This window comes from Sus scrofa, chromosome 8 (genome assembly GCF_054392235.1).
Source record: "Sus scrofa isolate SSC_HxYL_T2T_F1_AM1 chromosome 8, Sscrofa_HxYL_maternal_Yorkshire_Landrace_v2.0, whole genome shotgun sequence".
In the NCBI taxonomy this organism is placed as follows: domain Eukaryota; kingdom Metazoa; phylum Chordata; class Mammalia; order Artiodactyla; family Suidae; genus Sus; species Sus scrofa.
Window position 1 is genome coordinate 127,406,378 of NC_139390.1, and position 22,319 is coordinate 127,428,696.

At 37.4% G+C, this 22,319-nt stretch overlaps 1 protein-coding gene across 5 annotated transcripts in view; it reads right to left on the reverse strand.

Annotated features, from left to right (window-relative positions):
- The window catches only part of C8H4orf17 (chromosome 8 C4orf17 homolog), a 350,193-nt gene that overhangs the window by 45,622 nt on the left and 282,252 nt on the right, over positions 1-22,319 (reverse strand). For 3 of the 5 annotated variants that reach the window (XM_084973341.1, XM_084973339.1, XM_084973343.1), the window contains 3 exons: positions 16,590-16,807; positions 15,017-15,226; positions 13,423-13,487 (listed from right to left, as the gene is read on the reverse strand). In XM_084973341.1, coding sequence (XP_084829467.1) covers positions 13,423-13,487; positions 15,017-15,226; positions 16,590-16,722 — 408 coding nt within the window. In that variant the 5' untranslated portion in view covers positions 16,723-16,807. Of the gene's footprint in view, positions 1-13,422; positions 13,488-15,016; positions 15,227-16,589; positions 16,808-19,371; positions 19,448-21,361; positions 21,457-22,319 lie in introns of all 5 variants that reach the window. The other 2 variants (XM_084973340.1, XM_084973344.1) reach the window with 2 other exon arrangements.

Here is a 22,319-nt window from a genome sequence, read left to right on the forward strand (position 1 = left end):
ACATATATAGTAAGTATTGAAAATCAAATAGTAAATTTAAAAACAAATTGTAAAATCAGCTGTAACTACAATAAACATCAAAGGGATAAGCATGTAGATGTAAAATAAAAAATCAAAAACAATATGGGGGAAGGGAGTAAAAAATGCAGACCTTTTAAATCTGTTTAAACTTTAACAGTTATCAGTTTAAAGCAAGTAGATATAATTATGGGTCAACATATATGAACCTCATGTAACCACAAATCAAAAACCTGTGATACACAAATACCAGAAAGAAAGGAACTCAATCATACTACAAAAGAAAATCATCAAAAAACAATGGGAGAAACAAATAGAAAAAAGGAACAGAGAAGAAACTGGAAAATAAGTATAAAATGCAATAAGTACATACCTATCAACAATTACTTCAGGAGTTCCCACTGTGGAGCAGCGGAAACAAATCCGACTAGGAACCATGAGGTTGTGGGTTCAATCCCTGGCCTCGCTCAGTGGGTCAAGGATCCAGCATTGCTGTGAGGTGTGGTGTAGGTTGCAGATGCGACTTGGATCTGGCGTTGCTGTGGCTCTGGTGTAGGCTGGCAGCAACAGTTCCGATTCGACCCCTAGCCTGGGAACCTCCATATGCCACAGGTGCAGCCCTAAAAAAGACAAAAGACAAAAAAAAAATTACTTTAAATGTCAATAGACTAAATTCTCTGATCCAAAGATATATGATGGGTGATAGGATAAACAAAAAACCAAGACCCTTCCATATGCTGCCTCTAAGAGACTTCAGGGATAAAGTAAGGGGAGAGAAAAAGACACATTGAAAAGTAAGGGGAGAGAAAAAGATATTTCATACAAATGGAGATGACAAGAAAGCAAAGGTAACATACTTATTAGACAAAATAGACTTTAAAATAAAGACTATAACAAAAGACAAGGGCATTATACAATGAAAAGGGGATCAATACAAGAAAAGGATATTACACTCATTAACATATATACACCCAATGCAGGAGCACCCAAATATATAAAGTAAATACTAACAGACATAAAGGGAGAAATTGACAATAATATAGTAATAGTGGGGGCCCTTAACACCTCCACTGATATCAGTGGACAGATTATCTTGACAGAAAATGAGGCAACAGAGGTTTTAAATGACACAATATATTAGTCAGTCCTAATTGATACCTACAGGACATTATACCCCCCCCCCAAAAATGCAAAATACACATTATTTTCAAGTGAACATAGTACAATCTCCAGGATAGATCACATACTAGGTCACAGCAAAGTACACTATTGACAAAATGAAAAGAAAACCAGCCAGATGGGAGAAAATGTTTGCCAAGAATATGATCAACAAAGGGTTAATATCCAAAAATATATAAACGGTACAACAGAATATTAATAAAAAAATGCAGTTAAACAATGGGAGGTCTGAATAGATGTTTTTCCAAAGAAGACATAAAATTACTAACAGGCACAAGAAAAGATGTTCAGCATTGCTAATTATTAGATAATGCAAATCAGAACCACAATGAGATAACATTTCACAGCTGTAAGAATGGCTGTTATTAAAAAGTCTACAAATGACAAAATTGGCAAGCATGTGGAGAAAAGGGAACCTTCTCCTCCTTGTTCATGGGAATGTAAATTGGTGTAGCCACTATGGAAAATAGTATGGATGCTTCTCAAACCTAAAACTGAAAATAGGACTACCTACCATATAACCCAACAATTCCACTCCTGGGTATATATCCAAAACAGAAAATGAAAACACTAATTGAAAAAGAACCATGCACCCCAGTCTTCATAATAGCACCAAGATATAGAAGCAACCCAAGTGTGTGTCAAGAGATGAATGAAGGAAGAAGATGTATATATACACAGTGGAATATTCCTCTGCCATTAAAAAAGAATCAAATTCTGCCATCTGCAACAAAGTGGATGAATCTAGAGAGGTTTTTTGGAGTTTTTGTTTCTATTTTTTCTTATATATATTGTTTATAGACCTAAAGAGTATTATACTTGGTGAGATAAGTCAGAGAAAGAAAAATACATGTATGCTATCACTTATATGTGGAATCTAAAAATAAAACAATGTATATAGCAAAAGAGAAATAGACTCACAGATATAGAAAACAAATTAGTGGATACCGGTGGGTACTGGGAAGGGGAGAGGGGCAAGGTGGGGATATGGGATTAAGAGATACAAACTACTATATCTAAAACAGATTGGTGGAGATGTAACTATGGAGGACATTATGAAGGTTTCTTAAAATACTAAAAATAGAAGTACTATATGATCCAGCAGTCTTATTCCTGGGTATATATCTGGAGAAAACCATAAGATTCATTGTACAGTATTCATTGTAGCACTACTTGCAATAGCTAAGAAATGGAATCAACCTAAATCTCCATCCAAAGATGAATGGATGAAGAAGATATGCCATATAATACAGGGGAATATTACTCAGCCATAAAAAATGAAGCAATGCCATTTGCAGCAACATGGATAGACCTAGGGATTATCATGCTAAGTGAAATAAGCCAGAGAAAGACAAATGTCATAATATCCCTTATATGTAGAATCTTAAAAAATACTATACAAATGAACTTAAATACAAAATAGAAATAGATTCACAGACATAGAAAACAAACTTATTGTTACCAAAGGGGAAAAAAGGGGGAGAGATAAATTCAGAGTTTGGGATTAATATATACACACTACTATATATAAAACAGATAACCAGCAAGGACATACTGTATAGCACAGGAGAATATACTAAATATTTTATAATAACCTATGAAGGAAAAGAATAAAAATTTCATGGGTGTATTACTGAATCACTTTGCTGTACACCTGAAATTAATACAACACTGTAAATGAACTATACTTCAATTTTAAAAAATACCAAAAACACAGATAAGCAACAAGGATATATTGTATAGCACAAAGAATTATAGCCATTATTTTGTAATAACCTTAAATGGAGTGTAATATTTAAAAATACTGAATCAGTAACCTATACACCTGAAACTGATTTAATATAAGTCAACTATACTAAGTTAAAAAAAAGAAATGAAGATGAAATAAATTTAAAAGCAAAGAATGTTTGGGCCTAAGATAGTAAATTCATAACAATAAAAGGATCATTTCATCGAGAGGACAAAACAAACCTAAGTAGGTATATTCTTAATAAGAAAGCTTCAAAATGTATGATTTTTAAAAAGTATAAAAATGAAGCATAAAATTTAAAAAAGAAAAAATGATAGAAATGAAAAGAGAAATCTAGAAACCCAGAATTTTTGTGAGAGATTTCAAACCCTCTCTCTCCATAACTGATAGGAAAAGTAGACAGCAATTCAGTAAGGCAATAGAAGATCTGAATGACAGTATTAACCAACTTGACCTAATTGCTATTTATATTATAACCGCCCAAGAACAGCAGAGGGAACATTCTTTTTATGGACACTTAAAAAAATGTATCAAGGTCAGCCATATTCTGGGCCATATAACAGGTCTTCATAAATTTTAAAAGTTTCAGAGTAAACAAAGTATGTTTTATGACCACAATGCAATTAAATTGGAAATCAGTCACATAAAATTAACTTTAAAATCCCCAAATATTTGGAAATTAACATAATGTTAAGTAACCCATTGGTCAAAGAAGAAATTTAAAAAACAATTACATAAATGACTCGCACAGAACAGCAACCAATCGCTGGCAGAGGAACCTAAACTCCAATAACGGCAAGAAATTCGTGACATTATTGGGCAGAACAGGAGAAAAGAGGAGAGTGAGAGAAGGCGAATCCGAGCCAGACGGGGGCTCCCGAAAGGGAACTGCGGAGGAGAAAGGGATCCCGCACCCTGGAAAGTCACCTACCGGGCAAAAGATCAAACGAACCGGAGGAATCTCCAGATGCAGAGAAGAGTGTAGCAGTAAGTTGGAGTACGGAAAAGCCAGTCAAGAACCCAACGGACCATCTGAACTACGGGCAGTCACCAAAAATTGAGACGCCTGGGTGGGGGCTGAACACCGAGACCTCGCCTCCGAAGGTTAATTCCTGAGAAAGGGCCTGGGGACGCCTGGGTGGGGGCTGGGCACCGAGACCTCGGCTCCAGAGATTAGTCCCCGGGCTAGGGGGGCGGGGCAGAGCGGAAACTGCTTGGGAGGTCTAGAAACCAGTTGACGGGGCAGAGACTGCCTGGGAGACTAGAAAACAAAGCTGTCGCAGAGGAAGGGAGCAATACTCCAGGAGTGGGGAAGGGGAAAGCCACATCAGAGGGAACCTGGGAGAAGAGCCTGGTCTGCGCCCGTGCTGGGGAGGGGAGAGAAGAAGGGGTGGGTCCCCATAGAATACCCCCCACGCCACAGCAAGCTTACAGGCCCGCTAGCTAGCTGAAAACTCTGCTTCCCAGTGCATCCCCTCCCCCCACCCCCGCCACGCCCTACGCTCTCACGGACCTGGGGCTGCCTGCCATCCAGGAGGGCTGGCCTCAACAATTGCCTGAAGCCTACCACCGCAGGGGCTGTCCCTGCACAGGCCTGCTTGCCCTTTGGAGGGGCTACACTTCCGCAGAGCAGCACCAAACAGCACCAGCCCCGAGAAAAGGCCTGCAGCCTAGAAAAGCTAGAACAAGCTTAGCCAGGCTGTGAATAGATCGGCCTAATTCTCGGACGGTTTTTCTGAGTCGGGTTGCCCCGGGGAGGAGCCTCTTCGGTTTCCAACGGCCCTGCTACCCGCCCAAGCCCCCAGGGGATGCTCTAGTGGACCAGCTGCATAGGACTGCCAGCTCCAGGCAGGACCCCCTGCAGCCCAGAAAAGCTGCAACAAGCTCAGCCAGACTGTGAAAAGATCCGCCTACATTCTCAGGCTGTCCTTCTGAGTTGGGCTGCCCTAGGGAAGAGCCTCTCAGGTTCTCAGTGCCCCAGATAGCTGCTCCAGCCCCCAGGGGGTGATGCACCCCTAAAAAGCAGATGCCCAACACCGCCAACCCCCTGCAAGAACCCCACAGCCTAAAAACACCAGAGCAAGCTCTGCATGGCCAAGTGAAATCTGCTACCATCGCGGTGTGGACCTCTCAGTCCTGTCTGCCCTCAGGAAGTCCTCCTTTGCTTCAAAGAAACACTGTTAGCCCCATCAACACTCCAGAAAAGCCACACTGCCTCAAAAAAGATTGACCAACAACGCCAGCCCTCAGGAAATATTCCACGGCAGTGACAAGGCAAACACTGCCCGATCACGGAGAGTACAACTCCCTCAGGAGAAAGAAAACAACAAGCAAGATGAAGAAGCTGAGAAACCACTCCCAGTCAAACCAACAGGAGAACTCACCTAAAACAGTCAACAATGAAACAGATCTCGGCAGTCTGACAGACCTGGAGTTCAAAAGAGAAATAGTGAAAATACTGAAGGAATTAAGAGAAGATATGAACAGCAATGCAGATACCCTCAGAAAGGAACTAGAAAATATAAGGAGGAGCCAAGAAAAACTAGAACATTCATTTGCAGAGATGCAAACTGAACTAAGGGCAGTAAAAACCAGAATGAATAATGCAGAAGAACGAATCAGTGATATGGAAGATAGAATAATGGAAATCACTCAATCTGGTCAACAGACAGAAAACCGAATCAAAAAACTGGAAAGCAATATAAGAGACCTATGGGATAATATAAAGCGGGCCAATCTACGCATAATAGGAATTCCAGAAGGAGTAGAAAAAGATAAGGGGATGGAAAATATATTTGAAGAAATTATTGCTGGAAACTTCCCAAATCTAAAGGATACTGGATTCAAGATACAAGAAGCACAGAGGGCCCCAAACAAACTGAACCCAAACAGACCCACACCAAGACACATCATAATAAAAATGGCAAAAGTTAGTGATAAAGAGAGGATCCTAAAGGCAGCAAGAGAAAAACAGAATGTTACCTACAAGGGAACCCCCATAAGAATATCAGCTGATTTCTCTACAGAAACACTACAGGCCAGGAGGGAATGGCAAGAGATATTTAAAGTGCTCAAAGGAAAAAATATGCAACCTAGAATACTCTATCCAGCAAGAATATCATTTAAAATAGAAGGGGAAATAAAAATTTTTCCCAACAAACAAAAACTTAAAGAATACAGCAACACAAAACCCAGGTTAAAGGAAATATTGAAAGGGCTTCTCTAAACCAAAAAGAAAGGAAGGAAAGGGAAGAAAAAAGAAAAGAAAAAAAAAAAGAAGAAGAAGAGGAAGAACTAGGACTGAGGAAACTGCAATCAGAGAGAAGTCACTCAAATAAGCCAGCATACAGATTTAATCATGAACATGCTTCAAACAAAATAAAATTAAAAAGAAAAAACTAAAAAAGAGTCATCAAAACCATAAAATGTGGGCAAGGGATGTCAGGAGGTAAATAACCCTTTTTGTTTATATGTATGTCTCTCTTCTTAATTTTAATATAGTAATGAAGTGTTTGAACTTACAGGACCATCAGGCTAAAACACACATTTATGGGAAGGGGTTAGCATACTTAAAAAACAGGGCAATCACAAGCCAAAACCAAATATTGCATTTGCAAAAAATGAAAAAAAAAAAAAACCACTCAAGCAGATAATAACAGGAGACCATCCAACCAAAAAAAAAAAAAAAAATGGAGAACCATAGAATCAACTGGAACCCGAGGTTCAAATGGCAATAAATAATCATCTATCAATTATCACCTTAAATGTCAATGGACTGAATGCCCCAATCAAAAGACACAGAGTGGCTGAGTGGATAAAAAGGCAAAAACCTTCAATATGCTGCCTACAAGAAACTCACCTTAGGACAAAAGATACATATAGATTGAAAGTGAAAGGGTGGGGAAAAATATTTCACGCCAATAGACATGACAGAAAAGCAGGAGTCGCAACGCTCATATCAGACAAAATAGACTTTAAAACAAAAGGCATAAAGAAAGACAAAGAAGGACACTATTTAATGATTAAGGGATCCATCCAAGGAGAGGATGTTACTATTGTCAACATATATGCCCCAAATACAGGAGCACCCAGATACATACAACAAATATTAACAGACATAAAGGGAGATATTGATGAGAATACAATCATAGTAGGAGACCTAAATACCCCCCTCACATCAATGGACAGATCCTCTAGACAGAAAACCAATAAAGCAACAGAGATCCTAAAGGAAACAATAGAAAAGTTAGACTTAATTGATATCTTCAGGACACTACATCCAAAAAAAGCAGAATACACATTCTTCTCAAATGCTCATGGAACATTCTCAAGAATCGACCACATATTGGGACACAAAGCGAATCTCAATAAATTTAGGAGCGTAGAAATTATCTCAAGTATCTTCTCTGACCACAATGCCATGAAATTAGAAATCAAACATGGGAAAAGCAAAGAGAAAAAACCTACTCCATGGAGACTAAACAACATGCTACTAAAAAACCAATGGGTCAATGAGGAAATCAAGAAGGAAATTAAAAACTACCTTGAAACAAATGATAATGAAGACACAACCTCTCAAAATCTATGGGATGCTGCGAAAGCAGTGCTCAGAAGGAAATTTATAGCAATCCAGGCCTTTCTCAAAAAAGAAGAAAGATCCCAAATTGACAACTTAACCCTCCACATAAACGAATTAGAAAAAGAAGAACAAAAAAGTCCTAAAGTCAGCAGAAGGAAGGAAATTATAAAGATCAAAGAAGAAATCAATAAAATAGAGACTCAAAAAACAATAGAGAAAATTAATAAAACCAAGAGCTGGTTCTTTGAAAAGGTGAACAAAATTGACAAACCCCTGGCCAGACTCACTAAAAAGAGGAGAGAAAGAACCCAAATAACCAAAATTATAAATGAAAAAGGAGAAATCACAATGGATACAGCAGAAATACAAAAAACCATAAGAGAATACTATGAACAACTGTATGGCAACAAGTTTGACAATCTGGAAGAAATGGACAATTTTCTAGAATCTTACAGCCTGCCAAAACTGAATCAAGCAGAAACAGACCAACTGAACAGACCGATCACTAGAAATGAAATTGAAGAGGTCATAAAATCACTCCCTACAAATAAAAGTCCAGGACCAGATGGCTTCACAGGTGAATTTTACCAAACATATAAAGAGGAATTGGTGCACATCCTCCTTAAACTCTTTCAAAAGGTTGAAGAAGAAGGAATACTCCCAAAGACATTCTATGATGCCACCATCACCCTCATTCCAAAACCAGACAGAGATACCACCAAAAAAGAAAACTATCGGCCAGTATCATTGATGAATATAGATGCAAAAATTCTCAACAAAATCTTAGCCAACCGAATCCAACAACATATCAAAAAAATTATACACCATGACCAGGTTGGGTTCATCCCAGGTTCACAAGGATGGTTCAACATATGCAAATCAATCAGCATCATACACCACATTAACAAAAAAAAGGTCAAAAATCATATGATCATCTCAATAGACGCAGAAAAAGCATTTGACAAAGTTCAACATCCATTCATGATCAAGACCCTCGCCAAAGTGGGTATAGAGGGAACATTCCTGAATATAATCAAAGCCATTTATGATAAACCCACAGCAAATATAATCCTCAATGGGGAAATACTGAAAGCCTTCTCACTCAAATCTGGAACAAGACAGGGATGCCCACTCTCACCACTGCTCTTCAACATAGTTTTGGAAGTCTTAGCCACAGCAATTAGACAAACAAAAGAAATAAAAGGCATCCATATAGGAAGAGAAGAGATCAAACTGTCACTGTATGCAGATGATATGATACTATACCTAGAAAACCCTAAGGACTCAACCCCAAAACTCCTTGAACTGATTAATAAATTCAGCAAAGTGGCAGGATATAAGATTAACATTCAGAAGTCAGTTGCATTTCTGTATACCAGCAATGAAACATTAGAAAAGGAATACAAAAAAATGATACCTTTTAAAATTGTACCTCACAAAATCAAATACCTCGGAATACACCTGACCAAAGAGGTAAAGGACCTATATGCCGAGAACTATAAAACTTTAATCAAAGAAATCAAAGAAGATGGAAAGAAATGGAAAGATATTCCATGTTCCTGGATTGGAAAAATCAATATTGTGAAAATGGCCATCCTACCCAAAGCAATCTACAGATTCAATGCAATCCCTATCAAATTACCCATGACATTTTTCACAGAACTAGAACAAACAATCCAAACATTTATATGGAACCACAAAAGACCCAGAATCGCCAAAGCAATCCTGAGAAACAAAAACCAAGCAGAAGGCATAACTCTCCCAGACTTCAAGAAATACTACAAAGCCACAGTCATCAAAACAGTGTGGTACTGGTATCAAAACAGACAGACAGACCAGTGGAACAGAATAGAGAACCCGGAAATAAACCCTGACACCTATGGTCAATTAATCTTTGACAAGGGAGGCAGGAACATCAAATGGGAAAAGGAAAGTCTATTCAGCAAGCATTGCTGGGAAACCTGGACAGCTGCATGCAAAGCAATGAAACTAGAACACACCCTCACACCATGCACAAAAATAAACTCCAAATGGCTGAAAGACTTAAATATACGACAGGATACCATCAAACTCCTAGAAGAAAACATAGGCAAAACACTCTCTGACATCAACATCATGAATATTTTCTCAGGGCAGTCTCCCAAAGCAATAGAAATTAGAGCAAAAATAAACCCATGGGACCTCATCAAACTGAAAAGCTTTTGCACAGCAAAGGAAACCAAAAAGAAAAGAAAAAGACAACTTACAGAATGGGAGAAAATAGTTTCAAATGATGCAACTGACAAGGGCTTAATCTCTAGAATATACAAGCAACTTATACAACTCAACAGCAAAAAAACCAATCAATCAATGGAAAAATGGGCAAAAGACCTGAATAGACATTTCTCCAAGGAAGATATACAGATGGCCAACAAACACATGAAAAAATGCTCAACATCGCTGATTATAAGAGAAATGCAAATCAAAACTACCATGAGATACCACCTCACACCAGTCAGAATGGCCATCATTAATAAATCCACAAATAACAAGTGCTGGAGGGGCTGTGGAGAAAAGGGAACCCTCCTGCACTGCTGGTGGGAATGTAAACTGGTACAGCCACTATGGAGAACAGTTTGGAGATTCCTTAGAAATCTATACATAGAACTTCCATATGACCCTCCAATCCCACTCTTGGGCATCTATCCGGACAAAGCTCTACTTAAAAGAGACACATGCACCCGCATGTTCATTGCAGCACTATTCACAATAGCCAGGACATGGAAACAATCCAAATGTCCATCGACAGATGATTGGATTCGGAAGAGGTGGTATATATACACAATGGAATACTACTCAGCCATAAAAAAGGATGACATAATGCCATTTGCAGCAACATGGATGGAACTAGAGAATCTCATCCTGAGTGAAATGAGCCAGAAAGACAAAGACAAATACCATATGATATCACTTATAACTGGAATCTAATATCCAGCACAAATGAACATCTCCTCAGAAAAGAAAATCATGGACTTGGAGAAGAGACTTGTGGTTGCCTGATGGGAGGGGGAGGGAGTGGGAGGGATCGGGAGCTTGGGCTTATCAGACACAACCTAGAATAGATTTACAAGGAGATCCTGCTGAATAGCATTGAGAACTATGTCTAGATACTCATGTCGCAACAGAAGAAAGGGTGGGGGAAAAAACTATAACTGCAATGTATACATCTAAGGATGACCTGACCCCCTTGCTGTACAGTGGGAAAATAAAAAAAAAAAAAAAATTACAAAATATTTTGGAGTTCCCGTCATGGCTCAGTGATTAACAAACCCGACTAGCATCCATGAGGACATGGGTTCGATCCCTGGCTTTGCTCAGTGGGTTAAGGATCTGGCATTGCTATGAGCTGTGGTGTAGGTCGCAAATGTGGTTCTGATCCTGTGTTGCTGTGGCTGTGTTGTAGGCTGGCGACTACAGCTCCCATTCGACCCCTAGCCTGGAAACCTCCACATGCCACAGGTATGGCCAAAAAAAAAAAAAAAAAAAAAAAAAAGAAAAACCCAGTTAGGAAACATTTTGATCAGAATGAAAAGGAGAACTCAACATGGAGGAATGGAGGATGCAGCTAAAGCAGTATTTATAGAAAATTTATAATAACAATACATAATTATATTAGAAAGGAAAGATATCTGAAGTCAATGATCTAAGCTTTCATCTTATAAAAATACAAAAACCAGTCTATGAAATAGAAACAAGATTAAAACAATAGAGATCATCAATTAAATGAAAAGCTTATTCTTTAACAATTAGTAAAACTAATAAACCTCTAGCTAGATTCATCAGGAAAAAAAAAAGACACAAATTACCAGTATCAGGAATGAGGGACAGAACATCTCTACAGATCATACGATCATTTAAAGGATAATTTAGTGTGACTTTATATCAGTAAATTCAACAAATTAGATGAAATAGACAAATTTTTTTGAAAAACAAACTATCAAGCTCACTAAAGAAGTAGATAACCTGAATAGCCTATATCTATGAAAGTAAGAAACCAAATTTGTAATTAAAAACCTTGATTCAAAGAAAACTCCAAATTCAGAAGGCTTCACTGAAGAATTCTACTAATCTTTAAATAAGAAATAATACCAACCTAGCCTGGGAACCTCCATATGCCACGGGAGCGGCCCTAGAAAAGGCAGAAAGACAAAATAAATAAATAAATAAAATGCACCTAAGAATAAACTAAACTACATTATACTTAATGTTTTTTTCCCCTATGATTAGGTACAAGGCAAGAATGTCTGCTGTCATCACTTTTATTCAAATTAGCCATCACAGTATGCACAACAGAGAGATAAACAACATGAATTTGAAACTATAATGGAACAGTTTTTAACTTGGACTTCATCAAAATTATAACTTCTGGCTCTTCAAAAGACACTATTGAAAAAAAACTTGAAAACTTTTGCAAAATGTATATGTGACAGAATTATATCTAGAATATACAAAAAACTTTAAAACTTCATAATAAAAGAACCAGCAACCCAGGTAAAAAGTGGACAAACTATTTGAACCTACACTTTTCATAAAAAGATATATATATGTATATAGATATATAGCAAGTAAATACATGAAAAGATGTCATTGGCAAAATGCAAATTAAAACCACAATGAGATACCACTACACACTTAGATTGGCTAAAATACAGCACAGGGACTATATCCAATCTCTTGGAACAGAACATGATGGAAGATAGTATGAGAAAAAGAATGTATATGTATGTGTGTGACTGGGTCACTATCCCATACAGCAGAAGTCAGCACAGCATGGTAAATCAACTATAATTTTAAAAAATGTTTTTAAAAAGCCAGGAAAAGAGACCTCACCAGAAACCCACCCTGCTGGTATCTTGATCTTGGACTGCCACCCTTTAGAACTGTGTGAAAATAAATTTCTATTGTTTAAGCCAAAAATAAAGAAAGAAAGATACAGTAATAAAAACACGTATATTACAGATACACTGGCCATAGTAAGTTTTGGAAGGATATGCAGGAAAAAAAAAACTCTTATACACAACTGGCGAGAACATAAAATTGTACACCCACTTTGGAAACGTGAACCATTTCTTTAAAATTTAAACATACATCTACTATAAGACCCAGACATTCCACTCCTACGTATTTCCCAAGAGAAAACAAAATATATATCCATACAAAGACTTGTACACAAGTGTTTATATCAGCCTTGTTAAAAATTGGAAACAAGCTAAGTATCAACAAATGAACATATAAACAAATTGCAGGATACCAATATAATTGAATACTCCTCAGCAGTAAAAAGGAATGAACTCATGATACACATAAAAACATGAGTCAATCTTTAATTATGCTGTTAAAGAAATCAGATTTTTTAAAAAGAGCAAACTCACTGTGTTTCATTTATATAGAATCCTAAAAACTGCATGCTACTCTTTAGTGATAGCACATAAATATTTGCCTATGGGATGACCAAGGTCATGAGAAAACTTTTGGGAGAAAACTTTGGGGAGTATGTTCATTTTCTTGATTTCGATGTGAGATATATATATATGGCAAAACTCATTAAGTTGTATACTTTAAATACATGCATTTTATACCATGTTAATTATACTTAAAGCTGTAAAAAATACTGTGAAAAGAGGGAGTTACCGTTGTGGCTCAGTGGGTAATGAACCCAACTAGTATCCATAAGGATGCAAGTTCCATCCCTGGCCTCCTTAGCTTGGGAACTTCCATATGCCTCAGGTGCAGCCCTTACAAAAAAAAAAGTAAAAATACTGTGAAAAGTGCTTTTCCAGAAAGGTATGTGAAGAAATGGAGAGGAAATGATAGAAGTCAAAACTAAATAGGTAGGTGTAAATAGTTGTTTCTTTACCTTTTTAATTACTAAGGGATTCTCACTGGAAGTTTTGAAGCACTCCCCGATTTTTCGATAGGGCTCTGAAATGACAGGAAAAATTATTTACATCAAACTGAAAAATAATTCTGTCACATGCTATGTGTGTCACTTGCTGAAATAGATGAGAGTGCATCTGAATTTCAGTTAAGGTCAACTCAGGGATCTATTTATACATATTAGAGAACAGGCAGTAGAATGCACAACATCATTGTAATAAAAGCATTTTTATATTATAAAACTAATTCTAGGTCCAGGAAGATGAGATGAAGAAACACTTCAAGAGCTTCTTTGCTCTGGGTAAACTGATTTTTAGAAGTATATATTTCAGTATAAGACATGGTTTCTGTTTTCTGTCTATATGTCACTTTCTCTAATTAAAAGGATTGCAGGTGTGCTCTTTGCCCTGTAGAAAGAGATGTATGCTGAGTTATAATTTCATTCTTTATTTTTATTTCATCCATCTCTCAACCCTGCCCATTTCATAGTCATCTATCTAAATCTCTCTAAATTATCCTTAATGACACTTAAATATTTGCCTAATTTCCCTTTGCATTGATTTAAAGATATATTCTGTGTAAGTGATGCTATTTTTTTTTTACTGAAGCCACAGTTAACAGTTTTTTAAAAGATGAAAAGATCTTGTGCATGTACCCAGTAGTAGCTGAATTTGCTAGCTTTAGCTAAAGAAAGATTTCTCAAAACGTGTAAAGTTACCTCTCTCTAAGAAATGAGAAGAAAGTTAGGGGTGGTGAGGCTACTCAGTGTTCATGTGTGAGAAACAGAAACTACTCATCTGTTTTAAGCAAATATGTAAATAATACAGGGAATGAGGTGTTTGTAATAGTATTAGAAGGGCTAGAGCTATGAACTTGGATCTTGACGTTCACAAATCACTTCAAAAACAACACCATGCACCTGCTCACCAAGGGGGACACAGCCCAGGAGGAAGGAGACCCAGGAGGCCATGGCCACGTCAATTGCAATGACAAAATCCATGAGGCTAAATAGTAGGCACTGGATCACTGTTGCAGTCAGAAAACCACCACATCAGCTGCCTTTGCCCTTTGACACCTATAAATGCAGAATCTGAACCCTGGGATGTTGTATTAGGGAGACCTGGGAAGGTGCCAAAAGTTGCAAAAGTACAGAAGTCAGTAACACTGGGCCTTGACCTTAAGGAAGTGACTATCCAGTGAGGAAGAGGTAAACGTGAAATTCCATCCTTATTTCATTCCCGACTGATTTTTGTCTGAGGTAGTTTCCCTGTCCATGTTGGCTGACATTCATTTCTTACATCTCTTAGCTATTTTTACAGGGATTAAAGACTTCAAACCATTCCATATTTGTCTTGGGCACAATTAATAACAATGATACATTTTAATAATTTTATTCACCTTATTGAACGACTGAATTGAGATGAGTGAAGACTTTTTTTTGAATAACCTATTTCACAGAAATTTTCATGACTTTTTAAAAATGACTGCAGCTATATGAGCAATTATATACATTTTTCCTCCTGAGAGTTTGCAGGAGGCCTCAGGAGAGATTTCATGAGTTGAGAGGGACTCACCAGAATGAGGCCGTGGGGGTACTTGGACCTTGTTTGGGGCTGGTGAGACTCCTCTCCCAGGGCTCTCGAGGGCCACAGTGCTGGGTGGGTAACTGCATTTGGCAAATGGTGTCTCACCCTTCTCTGAGGGGTTCAACTGACCAACACCACACCATGTTCTGAATGCGTTCTCATCATCATTCACATTACAGATTGGAATGTTATTCAAACCTAGATGAATAGGGATAAAAAGAACAACCACATTAGGTTTGGGGCAGGTTTTCTTTGAATGATCAACAGTTTCCCAACCCGGTATAATAAAATGTATATGTCAGACTTTAAATTGTGTGAACCACTGCTAGGTGGACATTCTTTGAAAGTCTGTGGCAAATTATGTTTGCAATACATGTTTTCTTTAAATGTCCTGCCATTTTTGTTTGTTTGTTTTAATGGCCACTGCATATGGAATTTCCCAGGCCAGCCACTGAATCCCAGCCACAGCTGCAACAAATCTAGAAGTTTAGTAAGCTCTTTCTGGTTGTTCTATGGAGAATGGATTGGATAAAGACAATAGTTGAAGTAGAGGGATTTGCAAGCTACTAATTGCAAAAGTAGGAGTCAGAGCAAGAGATAACAGTGGCCATGGAGAGAAGTGGTATAACTTTCAAAATATTTAGAAGCAAAAATAACAAGATCAAATGAAGTATTGCAAGGGGAAGGAAAGGAGATGGAAGAGTTAAGGAAGGGTACCATTTACTAGTTAGGGTAGACTAGTTGGAGAAGCACACTTTTGAAGGAAGTCCAAGAGGTCAGTGTCAAAGAGCAGAATTCAAGGTACCCAAGAAGCATCTAGTACCTCACACATAAGTCAAGTAGCAGTACCATAAAGAGGTCTAAACCTGGAAGTCTAAGATATACATTTGAAACTCTTTGGCCTACAGGTGGTATCTGAAACTTGTAAATGGGTAAATTTGACTAGGATCACAGTATAGACTAAAAAGAGAAAATGGTCAAGGACTTAGCTATGAAGAGATGCCAACATTTACTGCAGAATCAGAAAAGGGAAAAAAAAAAAAAAAAAAAAAAAAGGCCGGAAAGGAGAAGTCATGGGGATAAGGAAAAAAATACAGAAGGATATGATGTGACAGACACTAAATTTTAAATGTGAAAAAAGAAGAGGAAGGAAGAGAGGGAGGGAAGAAGAAAGAAGGATTGAGAGAATGAATAGAATATGTGCTTCTCCAGGGCTGTTATTTAGCATGTAGATACTAGCATGGCTACACAATTTGTTAAAAACTGAAATTCTTTCCTACCACTTGGTCAGTTGCTGCCCTGAGCTTCCTGAGTGGCCCTTTGGCACCTCTCCAGGCCCCTTTCCTGTCACTTGAGTAATCCAAGTGTTAATGCCTGGCACAGGGAGTGTCTGTAGGTCCCTGCTATCGCTTCAGTGCTGGTGTCATGTCCCAATAGTCAGTGCCCGCGCCCCACCACTGGCTAAATATTTTGACTACTACCCCTGGGCTTGCCCACCAGAATCATCAAGTAGCCCAAATCAGAGAAGAGAGAAACATTCTAGGGCCTTGAGTCACCTTACCTTTGATGTGGCAGACCCTTCTGGGATGAGGGGTGTGTCTGACTAGGAAACAGTTTCCATTTCTAGCTGAAATATGGCTGCTTTTGCTCTCAAACTGAGGAGCAGACATCGGGGAGCTGAGGCTCATGTTCATGGAGTGTTGGTTTCCCCGTCTCCACAGTTACCACAAAAGTTCTTGGAATCTACCTCGCTGACCTCACTTCCAGAGGCGCTCAGACCTGAAATCACAGAACGACAAGGGGTTCTAGATATGTTCTTATGCATCAAACCTTTCCCCATCTTCTTTGTTGGCACCGAATTGTCTCTCACATCAAAGCAACATGAGGCTCTTTTACTTTAAGACCAAATTTTTTGTAAACATTGAAATCAAAATAGGCATGGGTGGAACAGAAAGGAAGTTTTCCCTGGAAAATTCAAAGCATTCGTGAGAAACTTAAAATATATTCTATATTTAATTACGGTAATGTTGTCTTACCAACATAAAAACATGCATCATGGTTATCGTCAGTTTTGATATGGTAAATTAAAGTGATAGCTTTAAAATACAATACCCACAAATATGCTTTATATTTAATTTTGTGGTAAATGAGGGCCTTTCACACTGCACTTTAAGAACACCAGCATCCTAAATTTGTATCTTCTGAGAGAATGGTAAAACCTGAAAGAGGGAAAAAATTTCAGTAGCAAAAGAATGATATTACATCTACAGATGATAAAGTGGAAACCCTTTGGTATGTTGTTATTTGCAATATTCAGTAATATTTAATGATTTCCCCTCAATTACTCAGCAATCATTAGACACCTGGAGTGTCACAGACTTAAGGGACGAAAGATAATGTTAGAGCTCTTAGGGAATTCACAGTCATTTGGGAAAGAAAATTTAGGGATTGGGAACAAAAGAGTTAAACTGTCTAGGGGATGATAGCCTAGTCCTGAAATTTGAGCATGGTTTTTCTAGTGTTTGTTATATATTTCCTATCTTATATGGAAATCTTATTTGTATAGCAATATTGGAAAATATACTTTTATTTCTAACCATAGCAGGGAGTTTTTCTGGTCAGAATAATTTGCAGTGTCAAAATACATCCATATTCTAGAAGTTGATCTCAATATTTTGTTGAGGCAAATATTTTTAGTTCTTTGACAGTTTTTTTTTACACCACAGAATCTATGTTCAAGTTTTCCATGGTATATATATATTGAATGTATGCTATATAAGTTATCAGCCCTGTTGCCATAAAAATCTGAATTTCATAAATTCTAAAATTATTCCAGGGAGTTCCCATCATGCCTCAGTGGAAACGAATCTAACTAGTATCCATGAGGATGTAGGTTCCATCCTCACTCAGTGCGTTAAGGATCCAGCATTGCCTTGAGCTGTGGTGTAGGTTGCAGACATGGCTCTGATCCCGCATTGCTGTGGCTGTGGTGTAGGCCAGTGGCCACAGCTCTGATTTGACCTTTAGCCTGGGAATTTCCATATGCCATGGGTGCAGCCCTAAAAAATAAAAATAAAATTATCCTAGGCTGAGTAAAATAGACTCAAATACTTTTAATTAAGAAAATTCTATTAACAATAAAATGATTTTGTTTTTCGGGTTTTTTTTTTAATTGACTCTGTGCCACAGCAGTGACAATGCCAGATCCTCAACCTGTTGAGCCACCAGGGAACTCCAATGGTGTATTTTCTCATTGCTCATTATGAATAATGAAGAGCTAGTTCTAACCTAACTAGGTAATGCAAACCTTAGGCTTATTCTTTCTGTGTAGGACCTTTTGTATAATCAAAGGAGTAAATTCATTTTTTATCTATATTGGGGGGAGAGGGTACAGTGATAATTTGAAGAGCAGAAAGGACAATGAACAGGAATTTAAAAATGGGTTTTATGGCTCAAGCTTTGCCATTAATGCACAAAATGACCATAGATGAATTGTTTTTTTTTTCCTAGATTTAGATTCACTCATCTGAAACCTGATGGGATTGACCTAGATGTCAGCTAGAATATTCAGCTATTCTTCTGTGTGTCTTCCCCATATCAAGTCTCTTAGGTTAATTTGAAGGGTAGTGATCTACTTTAAATTCTGGTATAAAAGGTCAGAAAACAGAGAATTTTTCTTCCTCCTCTGAAAATTGCAGTGCCTCCTAAAGGTATGGAACTCATCTTTCTCTTATATTTAAAAAGGGGCTATATTGCTTACTCTTGGGTTACAGAAAATTTAATTCTCTGATGTTACAGATTGTACTGTTTCTGTTGGATGCTTCAGAGCTAAAGGAATAAAGTCATTATACACATACTTTATCCATACATGTCATTTAAAATTCTGCAAAATATAAAATACATATTATGTACTACTGAGAATCTGATTTAAATTTAAATTTTCAGAAATGAAGTAAGTGAATAACTCAGGACAAAGTTGTACTTTGAACTGTTTTAGCAAGTGATCTAACAATGGAAAAATAAGTTTACTCACTTTGTTCAGAAAAGCAAAACTGTATTTTGCTCTGAAAAGACAGTTAAAAGAATGAAAAGACAAGCCACAGACTAGGAGAAAATATTTGTGAAACACATATCCGATAAAAACATTTGTATACAAAATTTACAAAACAGTTAAAACTCAACAGTAAAAAAACCAAATAGCCCAATTAAAAACTGGGCAAAAGATCTGAACAAACACCCATCAAAGAAGATATCAGATGCAGATAAGCATGCATATGAAAAGATAACATCTTTTGTCTTCAGGGAATTATACATTGAAACAGCAGTGAGATACCACTACATACCTATTAGAATGGCTAAGATCCAAAAAACTGACGACACCAAATGCTGAGGAGCAACAGGAACACTCATTCATTGCTTCTGGGAATGCAAAATGGTATAACCATTTTGGAAGACAGTTTGGCAGTTTCTTACTGAAGCTAAATGTACTCTTACCATACAGTCCAGCAATAGCACTCCAGGTATTTATCCAAAGGACCTGAAAACTTATGTCCACACAGAAACCTACAAATGAATGTTTATTCATAATTGCCAAAAATTGGAAGCAACTAAGGTATCCTTCAATAGGAACAGGTAAATTAACTGTGGTACATCCGAATAGTGGGACACTTTCAGTGCTAAAAAGAAATGAGCTTTCAAGTCATGAGAAGACATGGAGAAAACAAATGCATGTTACTAAGTGAAAGAGGAAAATTTGAAAATTCTATATACTGTAGCATTTTTTCCAAATATAATAATAATTCATATAATTCCAAATGTGACGGTCTAGAAAAAGCAAAATGAGAGAGAGTAAAAAAATCAGATTCCAGGAGTTCCCGTCGTGGCTCAGTGGTTAATGAATCTGACTAGGAACCATGAAGTTGCGGGTTCGATCCCTGGCCTTGCTCAGTGGGTTAAGGATCTGGCGTTGCCATGAGCTGTGGTGTAGGTTGCAGATGTGGCTCGGATCCCGCATTTTTGTGGTTGTGGCGTAGGCCGGCGGCTACAGCTCTGATTAGACCCCTAGCCTGGGGACCTCCATATGCTGCAGGAGCCGGCCTAGAAAAGGCAAAGAGAAAAAAAAAAAAAATCAGATTCCAGGGGTTCCAGAGGGGAAGAAGGGGCATAATGAACAGGTGGAGTGCAAGGGATTTTTTAGGGCAATGAAACTAACCTACACTATGCTGTTCTGTACTGTAATAGTGGATATGGGACGTTATGCATTTTGTCAAAACCCATAAAACCGTACAACAGAGCAAGCTCTAATGTAAACTATGGGCTTTAGTTAATAATAATGTACAGTTTGGGTTCATCAGCTGTAACAAAGGTACCACACTAAGGCAGGATGTTAATAATAGGTGAAACTGGGCAGAAGGGATGTGGAACTCCCTATACTTTCTGCTCAGTTTATCTGCAAGCTTAAAAAACACTGTAAAAAATAATGTACTAATTTAAAAAAAAAAAAAACCTACCTCAAACCTGAAGAAAAGCAAAACCATTTTGGTTACTATTAATAATGGCCCACATCTTGATCTTCCTCCTCTTAACCTATATCGATTTCAGCACTCTTTAATTGACTTATAACTCACTGCCCAGTGATTTTAATGGCTAGCTTTCCAGAGTCCATGAGTTGGTTTGGAATAGCATTAAGATTTCTCTTTATAACAAGCAGTATAAAAGGACTGTAAACTTTTAAGTCAAAAACTCAGAAGAAATGAAAGAATAACTCACGCTCATACAAAAGGGTAGATTTTTTTTTCTCCAGAAGATAGGAGAAATATGAGAACATATTAAAGTCAGGAATTAATAGCAGTGGAGGCCAGGAAATACATAACTTACTTATTGATAAATAAATATTACCTTTACTAGAGAAGCAAAAATCTCATTGGTTCTGTAATTAAGTGGCTAAAAATTTTCCTAAGCCAATATCAGAGAAATCCTTCAATGCAAAATTGGTCTAATATATACGATGGATGGATTCTGTAGACTAAATCAGTTATAGTTACATCTACAAATTTGCTGTAGATTATGTACATTATTTACCATATACAGTCTTGTGATAAATAGTAGACATGTTAAAAATATTGAAACAACACAAGGAAAACAAAACACACACTTGTTTCCAATATTTTAGCTATGTTTGCAGTATAATAAAGAACAGCAATTCTCAGCCTATTTTCCCCACCATGATACAAGGACAGTGATGTTCGTATTCCCATCATGTGTTCAGATTTTAAACACCACATCCTAAAGTCATGAGGAAGCAAAGAACCAAAAAAAAAAAAAATGCTTCACCTTCACTATGGTGTGTTAGTAAACTGCTTCTCAGCCAAGCTGTGTAAACAGGTACTAATGCAGTCTCTCCAGCAGGCAAGCACATGGCACTGCAACTAAATGCCAGCAAGTGTTAGAGAACTTACTTTCTTAAAGAGAAGATATTAATTCCTTGTATTCCTTTAAAAAACTGGACAATTTGTAAATGTGAACATTTTAGCTATTTAGTAAATGTCTTGGGTCTTACCTTGCTGTCTGCCTGTTGTAAAACCTTGGCTGACACCTCCTGACTTGGAGGATACACCCACACTTTCTGACAGAAAATAGCCAAGTTCTGTTGAAAATTCTATTTTAGTTATGATGCCAACACTATGCTTTCACCCAGAAGAAAAAAAGAAAACCCTGTATAGAGGCAACTCTAAGGAAAAAATCTAATTATAATTACCATTCACCATTCAGGAAATTGTGTAAGTACTCCTGGGAACCATATTTTCTTTTCTAAAGCCTCTTGAATCCACCTATATATTAGTAAATTATTGGATTTTATTTAGACTACATGACACAACATCCTCAAAATAGTAGGTTTTAAAAAATCATTAATTGCTCTAGACCTGGCCATTGTTACTTAGAAAACACCATGTAAATCTGTATTAAATATTAATATTCTGAGTCTAAAATAGCACATATACAAAACGTGTGCTTTCAGAAGGGTACAGTAGCTGATCAATGGACAGCGAAAGTTACTGTGAATTCCTAGGGATGTAAAAGTGTATTTAGGAGTTTCCTGGTGGCTCAGTGGATTAAAGACCTGGTGTTGTTACTGCTGTGGCTCAGGTCACTGCCGTAGCTGCAGGTTTGATCCCTGGCCCTGGAACTTCTGCATGCCTAAAACAAAACAAACAACAACAAAAAACCCCACCCAAACCCCTGTTACTTAGGTGATGAATGCTGAACCATTTTGTATTTCTGGAGCCTGGAG